The sequence below is a fragment of the Chelonia mydas genome, chromosome 1 (genome assembly GCF_015237465.2).
Source record: "Chelonia mydas isolate rCheMyd1 chromosome 1, rCheMyd1.pri.v2, whole genome shotgun sequence".
NCBI lineage: Eukaryota > Metazoa > Chordata > Testudines > Cheloniidae > Chelonia > Chelonia mydas.
In genome coordinates, this window is record NC_057849.1 from 6,083,718 (window position 1) to 6,099,411 (window position 15,694).

Here is a 15,694-nt window from a genome sequence, read left to right on the forward strand (position 1 = left end):
AGGACTCTGCCAGCTTCAAAAGTCACAGGAACCTTAAAGGGCCACACCCTGGATCAGGGGTTGACTGACCCCCCTAATCTCTCCTACCCCTAAAGGGGACAGTCCCCAACACACCACTTCTAATGACCACTGAATTAGGGTGGACCACCAATCCTGAATTGGGCAGGAGAGTCCCAAATTCAAGTCCCAGTGTGGGGTGAATGACTCCGGAACAGCATTTGTCTGGAAGATGGTGTGGATTGCACCCTCAGCAAGTTTGCAGATGACACTAAACTGGGAGGAGAGGTAGATATGCTGGAGGGTAGGGATAGGATACAGAGGGACCTAGAAAAATTGGAGGATTGGGCCAAAAGAAATCTGATGAGGTTCAACAAGGACAAGTGCAGAGTCCTGCACTTAGGACAGAAGAATCCAATGCACCGCTGCAGACTAGGAACCAAATGGCTAGGCAGCAGTTCTGCGGAAAAGGACCTAGGGGTTACAGTGGACGAGAAGCTGGATATGAGTCAACAGTGTGCCCTTGTTGCCAAGAAGGCCAATGGCATTTTGGGATGTATAAGTAGGGGTATTGCCAGCCGATCGAGGGACGTGATCGTTCCCCTCTATTTGACACTGGTGAGGCCTCATCTGGAGTACTGTGTCCAGTTTTGGGCCCCACACTACAAGAAGGATGTGGAAAAATTGGAAAGAGTCCAGTGGAGGTCAACACAAATGATTAGGGGACTGGAACACATGAGTTATGAGGAGAGGCTGAGGGAACTGGGGATGTTTAGTCTACGGAAGAGAAGAATGAGGGGGGGATTTGATAGCTGCTTTCAACTACCTGAAAGGGGGTTCCAAAGAGGAGGGATCTAGACTGTTCTCAGTGGTAGCTGATGACAGAACAAGGAGTAATGGTCTCAAGTTACAGTGGGGGAGGTTTAGGTTGGATATTAGGAAAAACTTTTTCACTAGGAGGGTGGTGAAACACTGGAATGCATTACCTAGGGAGGTGGTGGAATCTCCTTCCTTAGAGGTTTTTAAGGTCAGGCTTGACAAAGCCCTGGCTGGGATGATTTAGTTGAGGATTGGTCCTGCTTTGAGCAGGGGGTTGGACTAGATGACCTCCTGAGGTCCCTTCCAACCCTGATATTCTAGGATTCTATGATTGTCCTGAATTCCCTGTGGTGCCAATCCATACCTGCTCATGGACAGATCCACCCTTTTCACTGTTGAGGGGCTGAGGAGGTCCTACCCCCCCCTCGCTATGAGGCTGTGCCCCCTGACCAGAGCTGGTGGAGGTTCCGGGGTTTCCCAGAGCAGCATATACTACCTGGGCTCCTCTTACCGCAGCCTGGCTCTGACATCTAGCCTGGTCAGTGGGCCGGACTTCGGGGAAGAGAAGGAGCAGGAGGTGAGAGTTAGGGGGGAAGAAGGGGGTCAGGGGTAAGGCCATGGAAGGGGCAGGGATCCTGCATATGTCCTGCTTTATCTTTTTGAGAAAATGGTCACTCTACAGTGAATGGGTTGTGCTGAGATAGGAGATCGCTCTGACTCTGTTGGGGAACTGAGGCCTGTTTCTACCCCTTTGCATTGCTCGGACAACACAGATGGAGAGGAGTGGAATATGGGCCTGAGTCTCTTGCCAGGACTTCTGTGTGTCAGACCCTCTCTCACACAGCCAGCTCTGCTCTGCTTCAGTGTGAAATGGGCCCAGCAGCTGAGTGGTGTGCCACGCGCTCAATGGGGAGCAGGGGATGTTACCTGAATGGCTTCTCCTGGTGCTCCAGTGTTAATCATGGTTCTGACATGACTCACTCCCAAGCACCTGGCTGAGGGGGTAGGGGAAGGGTCTGTGTCTGTGCCCCTTGAATAGCTCCTGTCCACAGCTGGCGTAGTCCCTGTGGATCATGCAGCACCCACAATGCTCAGAAAGGGCCAGGACTGCACGAAGAACCAAGAGTGCTCAAGAAGGAGAAGGACTGTGAATGCAGAACAGCTCTGCAGATTTTTTCATGGCCCATGGATGCTTAACCAGAGATGGGACAGCGACAAGCCAGGTGTAATGGGAAACAAACTCCACATCCCTTCTCATAGTGACTTTCTTCGCAGGAATTGTGAGGTTGGAGCAGCCACTAATACAGCTCTTTATGAGCCAATATCTCACCTGTCTCCTGGCTCTCCATGAACACAGTCACTTTTCAAATGCTGCTGCCTTCCTTGGTCTCCTTCCCCTAGTGTGTTGTCCTTCCTCATCAGTGGGTGAGGATGGCCCCTCTTTCATAGCTTCAGGTCTTAGACCCTGTCTGAACCTCTTTCTACAGAGTGGAGATCAGTAGTGTTAGGATATAGATATTCAAGCATGTCGGTAATGGCCTGTACTCGAAGAATTTAGGTGTATTCTTATCACTTGGCTAGTTCTAGAGGTATAAAAGAAAGAACCAAAATCACTGTCTGCCAGTGTAAGGGCTTTCTCTTACTGTGACAGTCTGAGGCCCTGTTCTTAGGCTAAGGCCTTTGGCTAAGCAGCAGAGGCAGCCATAAGCTGGGACGTGACCGGTCACATCCTCACTTTCCAAACTAGTCGCATTGAAAGAAGGTGCTATTGGGATGTGTCAAGGTTCCGTCCCCACTCTGAACTCTAGGGTACAGATGTGGGGACCTGCATGAAAACCTCCTAAGCTTACTTTTACCAGCTTAGGTTAAAACTTCCCCAAGGTACAAATTAATTTTATCCTTTGACCCTGGATTTCCACTGCCACCAAACTTTAACTGGGTTTACTGGGAAACGTAGTTTGGACACATCTTTCCCCCCAAAATCCTCCCAACCCTTGCACCCCGCTTCCTTTGGAAGGTTTGGTAAAAATCATCACCAATTTACATAGGTGACCACAGACCCAAACCCTTGGATCTTAGAACAATGAAAAAGCATTCAGTTTTCTTACAAGAAGACTTTTAACAGAAGTAAAGGAATCACCTCTGTAAAATCAGGATGGTAGATACCTTACAGGGTAATTAGATTCAAAACATAGAGAATCCCTCTAGGCAAAACCTTAAGCTACAAAAAGGACACACAGACGGGAATAGTCATTCTATTCAGCACAGTTCTTTTCTCAGCCATTTAGAGAAATCATAATCTAACACACACCTAGCTAGATTACTTACTAAAAGTTCTAAGACTCCATTCCTGTACAATCCCCTGCAAAAGCAGCATACAGACAGACACAGACCCTTTGTTTCTCTCCCTCCTCCAAGCTTTTGAAAGTATCTTGTCTCCTCATTGGTCATTTTGGTCAGGTGTCAGCGAGGTTACCTTTAGCTTCTTAACCCTTTACAGGTGAGAGGATTTTTTTCTCTGGCCAGGAGGGATTTTAAAGGGTTTTACCCTTCCCTTTATATTTATGACATGCCCCAAATCTCAGCTAGGGTGAAACGCTGGCTGGGATTTCTTCCTGGAGCTCTAGGAAAAACAGAGTTAATAAGAACCATGCACCTCTAAATATACTACTAAGTACATAAAGACTAACAATATTTTCCACATCTCAAGGATGATTTTAACCAGTTGATTCTGGGAAACTTTCACAGGAGAGTGCATCAGCCACTTTGTTAGAAGCTCCTGAGATGTGTTGGATGTCGAAATCAAAATCTTGGAGAGCTAAACTCCACCGAAGAAGTTTTTTGTTATTTCCCATGGCGGTATGAAGCCACTGTAGCGCAGCATGGTTGGTTTGCAGGTGAAAACGCCGTCCCCAAACATATGGGCGTAGCTTTTCCAGGGCGTAGACAATGGCGTAACATTCTTTTTCACTGACTGACCAGTTGCTTTCTCTCTCAGAGAGTTTTTTGCTGAGAAACACTACAGGGTGGAATTCTTGATCAGGTCCTTTCTGCATTAAAACTGCTCCCACACCACGCTCAGACGCATCTGTGGTTACTAGGATGGTTTGTCAAAGTCTGGGGCCCTTAGTACAGAGTCAGACATGAGTGTCGCTTTAAGCTTGTTAAAGGTCTTCTGACACTTTTTGGTCCACTGAACGGCATTTGGCTGTTTCTTTTTGGTTAGGTCTGTCAGTGGGGCGGCGATTTGGCTGTATTGCGGTACAAACCGTCTGTAATAACTGGCCAAGCCTAAGGAGGATTGAACCTGTTTCTTTGACTTTGGGACAGGCCACTTTTGGATAGCATCCACTTTGGCCTGTAGGGGGCTGATAGTTCCTTGACCCACCTGGTGTCCAAGGTAAGTCGCTCTGTTTAGGCCTATTTGACACTTCTTAGCCTTAACAGTTAGTCCTGCCTCCCTTATGCGCTCAAGGACTTTTTGTAGATGTTCCAGGTGTTCTGCCCAGGAATCCGAAAATATGGCCACATCATCAAGGTAGGCGACTGCATATTCTCCTAATCCTGCTAGGAGACCATCTACAAGTCTTTGGAAGGTGGCGGGTGCATTTCGCAGCCCGAAAGGGAGTACATTAAATTCATACAGCCCGAGATGTGTAGTGAAGGCTGACCTTTCCTTGGCGGATTCATCTAGCAGTACTTGCCAGTACCCCTTGGTGAAGTCCAAGGTAGAGATGAACTGGGCCCATCCCAGTTTCTCTAATAGCTCATCTGTGCGTGGCATTGGATAGTTGTCTGGGCGAGTTACAGCATTTAGCTTATGGTAGTCCATGCAAAAACATATCTCCCCATCTGGTTTGGGAACTAGAACCACTGGAGATGCCCATGCACTTCCAGAGGGGCGGATTACACCCATCTGTAACACATCCTGGATCTCCCATTCTATAGCAGTTTTAGCTTGAGGAGACACCCGGTAAGGTTGGGCTCTAATTGGGTGAGCATTACCTGTGTCAATGGAGTGGTATGCCCGTTCAGTCAGTCCTGGGGTGGCTGAGAACGTTGGTGTGTAGCTAGTGCACAGCTCCTTGATCTGCTGTCGCTGCATACGCCCAAGGGTCATGGAGAGGTTCACCTCTTCCACACCACCAGCACTTTTCCCTTCATAGTAGACACCTTCAGGCCACTCAGTGTCGTCTCCTCCCTGGGCTGTCAACTGACAAACTTTTAATTCTCTGGAATAAAAGGGCTTTAGAGAATTAATATGGTACACCTTAGGCTTTCGGTTGGAGGTGGGGAATGCTATGAGATAATTAACAGCTCCCAGGTGCTCCTGGACCGTGAATGGCCCTTCCCACGATGCTTCCATTTTATGGGCCTGGAGCACCTTTAAGACCATGACCTGGTCCCATACTTTGAAGGAACGCTCTCTGGCATGTTTATCATACCAGGCTTTTTGCTCTTTTTGAGCATCCTGTAAGTTTTCTTTAGCAAGGGCTAAAGAGGTTCGGAGGGTGTTTTGTAGGTTGGTTACAAAGTCCAGAATGTTGCATTTTCCCAGGACGTGTGCAGTGTATATTGGAGAAGGGGTAAAAGAAATGCAAATAAAACATGGTACTTAATTAAAATCCTAGTAGGGCTCCAAAAGGGGCCACAATAGGTTGTGCTTTCTTTTTCAGATCTCTGTGTGATTTGGAGCAGGAGATGAAAGTAATCAGAACTCTGGTGGAAGTAAAATGTTTCCCTTTTAAGACAGTGTCTGAGCTGCTAACAGCTTTGGATCCAGAAGCAAGCTAGTAAGCCTCTGTGTGTAAATGCAAATTACCTAGCTGATGGGCACAAAGGAGCTGCAAATAATGAATATGTCCGGTCAGCAAACAAGCTACTAGAAGACTCAGATTATGGCCCTGCAGGAAAAGGAGGTGAAAAAAACAAGTCAAGCCTGAAAATAAGGGGGACAGGTTAACCGTGAGGGGTGCGTGTGTGTGTAGAGTGCTAAAATCTGAAGCTGTCTCTCAGCTATTACCTGAGAATAAATTTAATGCTTGGTACAGCAGAGAAACTATTGCAAACATTGTCTGTTGCACAAGAGGGGAAACTGAGGTACACCACCTCATGCATTTCATAAATGACCAGTGAGTGGGGTAATTCACTAGCCTGATTATAGAACAGCCTGACTATAGAACAAAATAAGGACAGCCTGGAGGTAATTCTTCTGGTTTTCCTGCAATTAGCAAGGAAGTTTGTAAAAGAAAGTGGTATTATTATTAAGCAATAGTCTGTCCCCACCATGGGGGTGGAAACTGTTTCTTTTGTTTTTCAGACACTCTACAAGCAAGCTGGAGCCAGTGGAAGAATAACTCAGAATACCATGGATGTATGTTTTGTGTTGTTTGTCTGTGGTGTTTGTCTTGTTGCTAGCACTGTTGCATTTTAATGAACAGAAAACCTCATGATGTGGGTGGGGGATGGCTTCAAAAGGCTGACCCTGGCTGGGAAGATGTGTATGGGAATGCAAAATGCTCAGCTAGGAGGCCAGCACCTGTGTAATAGCTACCGTGGTACCTGGAAATGGAATGGAAACTAAGGTGGCCCCCACGAGCCCTATGGAAATAATGAGAAGGGGAGGAGCTCACTGGGAATCAATGGAGGGGTGTGTAAAATAGTGTAAATCAATAGAAAATGTTTGGATGTGCCCCTCTCCTATGACTATAGATGAGCATGATCAGTGGCCTATGCAAGGGATGGACAATAGGGTGTACCGTGTATAAGGTGATTTGCTGGGAATGTACATATTACTGGGGGCACAATTACACCAGCCCATAACCAAACTACACCCATCTACATGCTGCTGTATGGACTTTGGTGCACAAATGGATCTGTGAATCTTATTGCTGTGAATAAGCCAGGGCATATGGCCTGATTCCATACCAAGTGGTCAAGCTGGTTTGGACAATATCCCATTTCTCTGTGAACATTCAATGGACTTATGATATGGACAAAAGCAAGCAAAACCTGCAGGGGCACCTTGTTGCAACTGCCAGCAACTGGACACATAAGATCGTGACCCCGTCGAAGGAGGAGAGGCAGTGTTTTGGGGGTGTCTCAGACGTTGGACCATACTGCAGTGGTCAGGACTCGGTGTTGCTGTGGATTTTATATTGTTAACTGTACTTGTGTTACGTTGCATATGGAGATAACCTATAAGTAATGTAGTAAGCCCTCCAAACCCTACAGTGTACTAGACAACCCGGACCCAACCTTCTTGGGCCCACTGTAATGGGAAGTCTGGAACACTAACTGGAATAGGTGTGATATGCCCGTATGAGAGAAGGTGCAGGGCACTACACTACACAAGGGGCAGTGGGACAAATGGAATATCGACACCTTCCCCCTTGATGCCTGGCCCTATCAGGAAATGTGTTGCCATATGTCCTATACTTTTCCAGGGATACCTGGGCAGGAGGATCCCAAAAGAAAAATAAAAAGAAAAAAAGGGGTGGCAGTATGAGGATATAGATATTCAGGCCTATCGGTAAAGGCCTGTACTAATAGAATTTAGGTGTATTCTTATCACTTGGCTAGTTCTAGAGGTATAAAAGAAAGAATCGAAATCACTGTCTGCCGATGTAAGGGCCTTCTCTTCCTGTGACAGTCTGAGGCCCTGTGCTTAGGCTAAGATCTTTGGCTAAGCAGCAGAGGCAGCCATAAGCTGGGAAGCGAACGGTCACATCCTCACTTTCCAAACTAGTCACATTGAAAGAAGGTGCTACTGGGCTGTTAGGAATACAGTCCTGTCCTGATAATACCTATCACCTCCAGAGAAAGGGAAATGCTTAGAAAATGTAAAAGGAAACTTAGTCTGAGAGCATCCTGTCTGGCAAGAACTCGCTTTTCAATAGCTGGGATATGAAATCCTCTCTTCTGTATGTTTCGTCATTATAGTTCCCACTTTGCTATTGTTTGTCTGTATAATCTCTGTCTGGTTCTGTGATTGTTCCTGTCTGCTGTATAATTAATTTTGCTTGGTGTAAACTAATTAAGGTGGTAGGATATAATTGGTTACATAATCATGTTACAATATGTTAGGATTGGTTAGTTAAATTTCAGGAAAATGTTTGGTTAAGGTATAGCTAAGCTGAACTCAAGTTTTACTATATAGTCTGCAGTCAATCAGGAAGTGAGGGGGTGGGTGTGTGGGTGGGGGAGATGGGAACAGGGAATGTGGGTAAGGAAACTGGAATCATGTTTTGCTAAAGGGGGAAATGGGAACAGGGAATGGGGGTAAGGAAATTGGAGTCATGTTTGGCTAAGGGCAGGAATGGGAACAAGGACACAGGTGTAAGGCTCTGTGGTGTCAGAGCTGGGAAGGGGGACACTAAGGGAGGAAACTGCAATCATGCTTGCTGGAAGTTCACCCCAATAAACATCGAATTGTTTGCACCTTTGGACTTCGGGTATTGTTGCTCTCTGTTCATGCGAGAAGGACCGGGGAAGTAAGTGGGTGAAGGAATAAGCCCCCTAACAAGTAACTCTTGTCATCTTGTGTGTAAGGATCCAGGATAGAATAGGTGGCCATGGCTTGAGTTTCTTGTCTCCTGTGTAACTAGCTCTGGAAATGGATGGTGAACTGAATTTTCACTTGATAGACACCCTGATTATCCTCGCACGAAGGTGTTCGCTTTTCATGCTGTACACAACTGGATTAATCAGGGGTGGGCCCAGCAAGTAGATGTAGCTCAGGAGAATTTGAAGCCAGGGAGAGGAGCCTTTCCCGAATCTGTGTGTCAAAGTCAGGCTGAACTCTGGCACGTAGAAGAGCAGGACAGCGCAGAGGTGGGAGACACAGGTGTTCAAGGCCCTAAGACACTTCGCGGGGGATGCGATGCTCAGCACTGTTTTGAGGATCATCACATAAGAGAGGATGATCAGCAGTGTGTCCAACCCCACCGTTACAACTGTAATAAACAAGCCATAGATGTTGTTCACTGTGATGTCCGAACAAACAAGCTTCATGACGTCCTGGTGCAGGCAGTAGGAATGGGAGAGGACATTGGCTCGAAAGAATCGGAACCGTTTCAGGAGAAAGGGGAGTGGAAATATTACGGCCACCGATCTTAGCACAAACACCAGTCCCATCTTGGCTACTCTCGATGGAGTTAAGATGGAAGCATATCTCAGCGGGTTACAGATCGCAATGAAGCGGTCAAATGCCATCAACAAGAGCACAGAGGATTCAATTAATTGCAGAGAGTGGACGAAGAACAGCTGGGCAAAACAAGCATTGAGGCTGATCTCCCGAGAATTAAACAAGAATAGGCCCAGTATCGTCGGTATGGTGGCTATCAATAATCCAAGGTCTGTGATGGCCAGCATGGAAAGGAAAATGTACATGGGCTCATGGAGGGTTGGATCTGTTTTTACAATGAATAGAATGACTGAATTTCCTACTATCGAAATAACATACACGAAGCAGAAGGGGACAGAGAGCCAGAGATGGACGTTTCCCTGGCCAGGTATCCCGGTGAGAAGGAACACTGCAGGTGTGAATTTATCCGTTAAGGGAAGGGAAGGCAAAAAAAAGTTTAGAAGAGCATAAGCAGCCTTCTGAGCTGATGGCTTTGTCTAATCAGCAATTTAGGAAGGCAAGGTTAGTGGAACAAGAGTATCCCTATATCTTACCTGTTACCAGTGTGGAGAATTGTGACAGTGAAGGAAATGTTCCTCTGTCTGTTAGGCGTAATGACTTGACCATGAAGGGAGCTACCCCAATCTCCAAGCAATTGTCCCTGAACAGCCCTGTGTGCTGTGACAAGGGGAATGAGATCCCAAGCTGCTTGTCTCTTAAAGGGGAATGTTTCTCCAGGTCGAGGTCCTTTCAGCTGAGAGAGACCCCCTCATTTGGGACCATTTAAGCAGAGTTCTGCTCACCTTTGTTCATACAATAAAGAAAATAACATTGATAACAACATTTCACTAACCCTGCATTCAGTACGACAGTGATTTGTAACCCAACAGCAGCCAAAGTAGATCACTTTGAGCAATACCACACTGTCAGCTGGATATCTAGGCAGACTAGGTATGTTCATGTAAATACCATTTGCTTCTGAAGTCTCTACCACTCCCAGCTAGCCATCGGGGAGGGGGGGACTCATTCAGACCCTCCTTAAAAAGGCTTATGCACCAAACAATATGCCAGGGTCACATGCCTAGAAGGGGATGGGGCTCATTTACCCAGGTGGTCGCTTCCAGGCTTATGTCCCTATCGGTCACATTTGCCCATTTTGCATCACACTGGGAGCTCATATGAAGTTGCTTGCCAACTGTGACCCTGCTCTGTGCCCTGGATGATGGATTTGCCCCTCCATAGATTCAGGAGAAAGCATGACTCAGCGTTATCATCTGGAAAAGGAATTGTTCTTGGGCTCCTGTTTAGTGATCTCACAGGAGTTTAATTCCCTGAGTTTCTGGTAATCTCAGCATGCTCAGCTGCCAGCTGCCCCCTCTCCAACCACTAGCCCCAAAGAGGAAGGATGGTTCAGGGCTTAAAGTGCTATCCTGGGACTCAGAAGAACTGGCTTCAGGTCCAGCCTCTTCCGCTGACTTCTTCTGTGGCCTTGGGCAACTCACTTAGTCCCTCTGTGCCTCAAAAATATGTTTTTTCAATATGGCTCAATGTAAAGGTGTACATCTGGGAACAAGGGACGCAGGCCATCCTTACTGGATGGGGGACCGATCCTGGGAAGCAGTGACTCTGAGAAAGACTTGCACGTCATAGTGGATAATTATCTGAAAATGAGCTCTTAGTGGTGTGCAATGGCTGAAAAAGGCCGTGAAATCCAGGATGTACAACCAGGGGAATCTCGAGTCGGAGCAGAGAGGATATTTTACCTTGGTATTTGGCATGGGTGGGAGCACTGCTGGGATATTGCATCCTGTTCTATTGTTTACAGTTCAAGGAAGACATGGATAAATTGGAGGGGGGTCAGAGAACAGCTAAGAGAATGATTAAAGGATTAGAAAACCTGCCTTAGAGTGATACACTGAAGAAGCTCAATCTGTTTAGCTTAACGGAAAGGGGTGTTAATGTTAAGGGGTGACTTGACCCAAGTCTGTAAGTACCTGCATGAGGAACAAACATTTAACAATGGGCTCTTCAGTCTAGCAGAGACATTTATAACATGATCCAACGGATGGCAGATGAATCAGACACATTTGGAAAGGAACTAAAGTGTTTTTTTTTCTTTTTTTTTAAGAATAAGGGTAATTAACCATAAAAACAATTTACCAAGGACTGTGGTTGATTCTCCATCACTGACAATTGTTAAATCAAGGCAGTATGTTGCTCCAATATCTCTCCTCTAGGAGTTATTTCGAGGGAGGTCTCTGGCCTCTGCTATACAGAGGTTCAGACTAAGGGATCACAATGGTGCCTTCCAGCCTTGGAATCTGCATAGTGGTGTTAACAACATTGCCCTACAGCATGGGGTGTTGTACTGATAAATATGTTACAGATCGAGAGGTACTCAGATGCTACAATAATTTGGGCCATAGATAAGTGCCTCTCCTACCCCCCAGCCCCATCCTCCTCTTTAACTCAGGAGCCCCCAGTGACATCCTTGCTGGGGTCTGCATTGGTTCAGGGTTGCTGCATCCCCTGCTTCTTACTTTCCCCTTACACCCTACCCCCCTGTTCCTCCCCTTATCCTGAGGCCCTTCCCCCATTCCTCCTCTTCACCTCAAGCCCCTGGCCCCAGCCTGGCCGGAGCCGGGTTGTGGTAAGAATTGGCCAGGGAGCCCAGGCCATTGTTGGGAGCCCTGGACTCCCCATCTTTAATTTGTGCTGTGTCCTGGTGGGTGGGAACACAGGCTGGGGGCTGTTCTTAGGTTCTTAGGCCCAAGGAAGGTGAATCATAGAATCATAGAATCATAGAATATCAGGGTTGGAAGGAACCTCAGGAGGTCATCTAGTCCAACCCCCTGCTCAAAGCAGGACCAATCCCCAATTAAATCATCCCAGCCAGGGCTTTGTCGAGCCTGACCTTAAAAACTTCTAAGGAAGGAGATTCTACCACCTCCCTAGGTAACGCATTCCAGTGTTTCACCACCCTCCTAGTGAAAAAGTTTTTCCTAATATCCAACCTAAACCTCCCCCACTGCAACTTGAGACCATTACTCCTTGTCCTGTCATCTTCTACCACTGAGAATAGTCTAGAACCATCCTCTTTGGAACCACCTCTCAGGTAGTTGAAAGCAGCTATCAAATCCCCCCTCATTCTTCTCTTCTGCAGACTAAACAATCCCAGTTCCCTCAGCCTCAGTCTCATCAGGGCTCTCTGGACATCTCTTACCACGGCAAGGCTCCAGCTTCCAGCCTGGGCAGGGTCAGGGCCATGGGGGAAGTGGAGGAGCAGAGGGTGGTGACTCAGAGGGAAGAAGAGCAGCAGGGGTGGTGCTGAGCTGGGATAGGAACTAGCCAGGTCTCTGTGTGGGAGCTGAAGTCATTGTCACACTTTTCCATTACTGGTACAGAACAAAGGGAGGGTAGGGGAGAGAATATGGGCCAGAGTCTCTTTCCAGGATTCAAGTGTGTCAGACGTCCACTCACACACGCAACTCTGCTCTGCCCCAGTGGGGAGTGGGCTCAGCGAGTGTGCGGTGTGCAGAACCAGCAATAAGGAGGGAGGGGGCTGCCTGAATGGCCTCTCCCAGGGCTCCTGCATTAATCATGTTTCTGACATGCTTTAGTCACAAGCACCTGGCTGAGGGCGTGGGGGAAGGGTGGGTGTTCGTACCCCTTGAATAGCCCCTGTCCACAGCTGCTGTAGCCCTCATGGATCACGCAGCTCCCAGAGCTCTCAGGGAGAAGCAGGACTGAGACTGCAGAACAGCTCTTCAGCTTTTTTCATGGCCCCTGGATGTTTAACCAGAGATGAGACAATGACAGGCCAGATGTAATGGGAAACAACATTCACATCCCTTCTCTTTATTGACGGTATCAACAGGAATTCTGAGGTCAGAGCAGCCAAGGATACAGCTCTTTATGGGCCAACATCCCACCAGTACCCTGGCTCTCCAGAAACACAATAACTTTATTAATCTCACTGCTTCCCTTGGCCTCCTTCCCCCTTTGCACTGTCCTCCCTCACCAGTGGATGGGGACACCCCTCTCCCATTGCGCCAGGGCTTAGACCTCATCTGAACCTCTCTATAGAGTCGAGATAAGTAGCTCATATCATCCCAGATGGAATAGGTGGCCAATGCTTTTTGTCTCCCATGTCACCAGTGCTGTAGCCGGGGGATGAAGTGACCCATTACTTGAAGAAGACCCTGATTATCCTTCCACGAAGGTGTTTGCTTTTCACGCTGTACACGATTGGGTTCATCAGGGGTGGGACCAGTAGGTAGACATATCCCAGGACAATCTGAAGCGAGTGAGAAGAGCTATTCCCGAATCTGTGTATCACCGGCAAGCCGAGCATTGGCGTGTAGAAGAGCAGGACGGCGCAGAGGTGGGAGACGCAGGTGTTCAGGGCCCTGAGGGACTCCACGTGTGATGTGATGCTCAACACTGTTCTGAGGATCCTCACATAAGAGAGGAAGATGAGCAGCGAGTCTAACCCCACTGTCAAGAGTGCAATAGACAAGCCATAGATGCTGTTGACTCTGATATCTGAACAAGCTAACTTCATGACCTCTTGGTGCACACAGAAGGAATGGGAGAGGACATTAGCTCGACAGTATTGGAACCGTTTCAGGAGAAAGGGGAGTGGGAATATTAGGGCCACTGCCCTTAGCACAAACAGCTGTCCCATCTTGGCTATTCTTGGCAGGTTTAAGATGGAAGCATATCTTAGGGGGTTGCAGATTGCGACAAAGCGGTCAAAGGCCATCAACAAGAGCATGGATGATTCAATGTATGAAAGTGAGTGGATGAAGAACAGCTGAGAAAAACAGGCATCGAGGCTGATCTTCCTAGAGTTAAACAAGAATATGCCCAGGATGGTTGGCATGGTGGCTACTAATAAGCCAAGGTCTGTGATGGCCAGCATGGAAAGGAAAATGTACATGGGCTCATGGAGGCTTGGATCTGTTTTTATAATGAACAGAATGACCGAATTTCCTACTATCGAAATAACATACACTAAGCAGAAGGAGATAGAGATCCAGAGATGGACGTCTTCCTGCCCAGGTATCCCAGTGAGAAGGAAAACTGCAGAGTTGGATTTGGTGTCATTGAGAGCTGACATCATGGACTGGGCAGGTCCGAGGAGTTTTCAGCTGTCCTTCCTGAAAGGAGAAAGTACAGGAGACTAGAAGATATTTAATGAGACACCTTTCTGCTCTGAGTGCAAATCTAGAGATTCCCAGGAGCTCAAGGAAGATCAGCAAAAACATAGTATTGGGAAGATAGGCATTGTAAGACTGGATCATACCTGTAGCCCATCTAGCTCAGTATCCAGTTCCAGATGCTGGAGAGGAAGGTGGAAGAAGCCCTGCAATAGGGAGCTATGAGATAACCTGCTTCCAGAGAAAGTTTCCCCCTGACACCCACTAGTTAGACATATTTTGTGGTGTAAATCAGGAAGGTTTAGATCCCTTCCAAATCTTTTTTTAAAACAATCCTCACTACTGTAATCGGATTTTCTGGTAACCCATATAAACATCCTGTCCCTCTTTGAATCCTGCTAACCTCTTGGCCCCATTGATATCTTGTTGGGAGTCTCACAGCCTACTTGAGCACTGTATGATTTTACAGTTGTGACCTTCACACAGACACCATTTCTGGCCCTCCAATTCTGAGCATGACCCATTGTATCATGACCTGTATAAACACCTGGCAAGTGCACTGAAAACGGCTACTGTATTTATCTGTCCTGCTTTTAAGCTATTTATAAACATGTTCCATTGCTTCATTGTAGATATATATTCATTTTCTCCACTATTGAGACTCCAAATCATGCAGGGTTTCAGTGCATATTTGGCAAGTTACCAGCTAACACTGACAGTTACTTTAGCTGGGTGGGGAAAGGGGCTGGCATCAGAGATGGCTGAATATGAAAACACTAGATTTCCACTAATATCCAGTTGAGTGTGCAACTTATTTCAGCTATGCTTATGTGACAGGTGATGTGCATAAATGTTATATAACCACTATTACACTCCCCTTTCTTTGTAGTGCAGTGGGCTAGCTTGCCTTTATCATATTCACTGCTTTGCACGATATGCTACTTTGCATTACATTCAGTAGTGATGCAAGAAACCAATAGGCCTGTATCCTGTAAGTCATTAGCCTCAGAAAGTTATCATAAGGCTTAAGGCCTATGAAATTTGAACAGATAATCTTTGCACAAATAAACAGCCCAACTAGTTGGAAAACCCCAAGTATTTTGGGAGCTGAAAATAGAATTTAAGGGGAACATCTGACCACAGGTGCATATGTACATGATTTCAACCACAGAAGTGTCCTGGAAACAAATTGACATATGTAACAGATATATGAGATCCATCTAAGACTACATCTTTTCTCACAAGTTTCTTATTTTCTTATGGGTTTAATTATTTGTTTTATGATAATAAGTTTATATTAGACTATATTTTGGTTGTAACACAAGTGACCTACTGGCCACATCCTGTGCGTTGTTCTAAGTCAAGGTTAGCGTACATATATTTTGGATCTTTCACTTAGATAGATGGCAATGAGCTAAAGCATAAGACCCATATATGGTTGTGACCTTTAACACAGAGGATGCATTGAAGTTGGTTGGCATAGGGACTTTCCTAAGTTCATACCCTTTTAAACTTAACGGGTACACCACAACTTGGAAAGAACTGAAATAACCAGTTAGGACAGAAATAACAAATGTGATACCCAACCACA

General features: G+C 46.6%; 2 protein-coding genes across 2 annotated transcripts; both read right to left on the bottom strand.

Annotated features, from left to right (window-relative positions):
* Window positions 1-8,451: 8,451 nt before the first annotated feature.
* LOC102943891 (olfactory receptor 51G2) lies at window positions 8,452-10,119 on the bottom strand. The gene is made up of 2 exons (XM_037889805.1): window positions 10,048-10,119; window positions 8,452-9,438 (listed from the first exon to the last, which is right to left on the bottom strand). Exons 1-2 carry the CDS (start codon window positions 10,117-10,119, stop codon window positions 8,452-8,454), a joined length of 1,059 nt encoding a protein of 352 aa, XP_037745733.1.
* Window positions 10,120-13,127: 3,008 nt separating this feature from the next.
* Window positions 13,128-14,096, bottom strand: LOC102946814 (olfactory receptor 51G2). The gene has a single exon (XM_007069853.4). The coding sequence runs from the start codon at window positions 14,064-14,066 to the stop codon at window positions 13,128-13,130; it is 939 nt and encodes a 312-aa protein (XP_007069915.2). The 5' UTR covers window positions 14,067-14,096.
* Between the last annotated feature and the right edge of the window lie 1,598 nt (window positions 14,097-15,694).

Excerpts from the sequence above, each read along its gene's own strand:
- LOC102946814 (XM_007069853.4), bottom strand. The coding sequence starts at position 14,066 with ATGATGTCAGCTCTCAATGACACCAAATCCAACTCTGCAGTTTTCCTT.
- LOC102943891 (XM_037889805.1), bottom strand. The coding sequence starts at position 10,119 with ATGAGCTCCCAGTGTGATGCAAAATGGGCAAATGTGACCGATAGGGAC. Across the intron at positions 9,439-10,047 it reads GCCTGGAAGCGACCACCTGG|ACAAAGCCATCAGCTCAGAA; the intron begins GTAAATGAGCCC and ends ATTGCTGATTAG.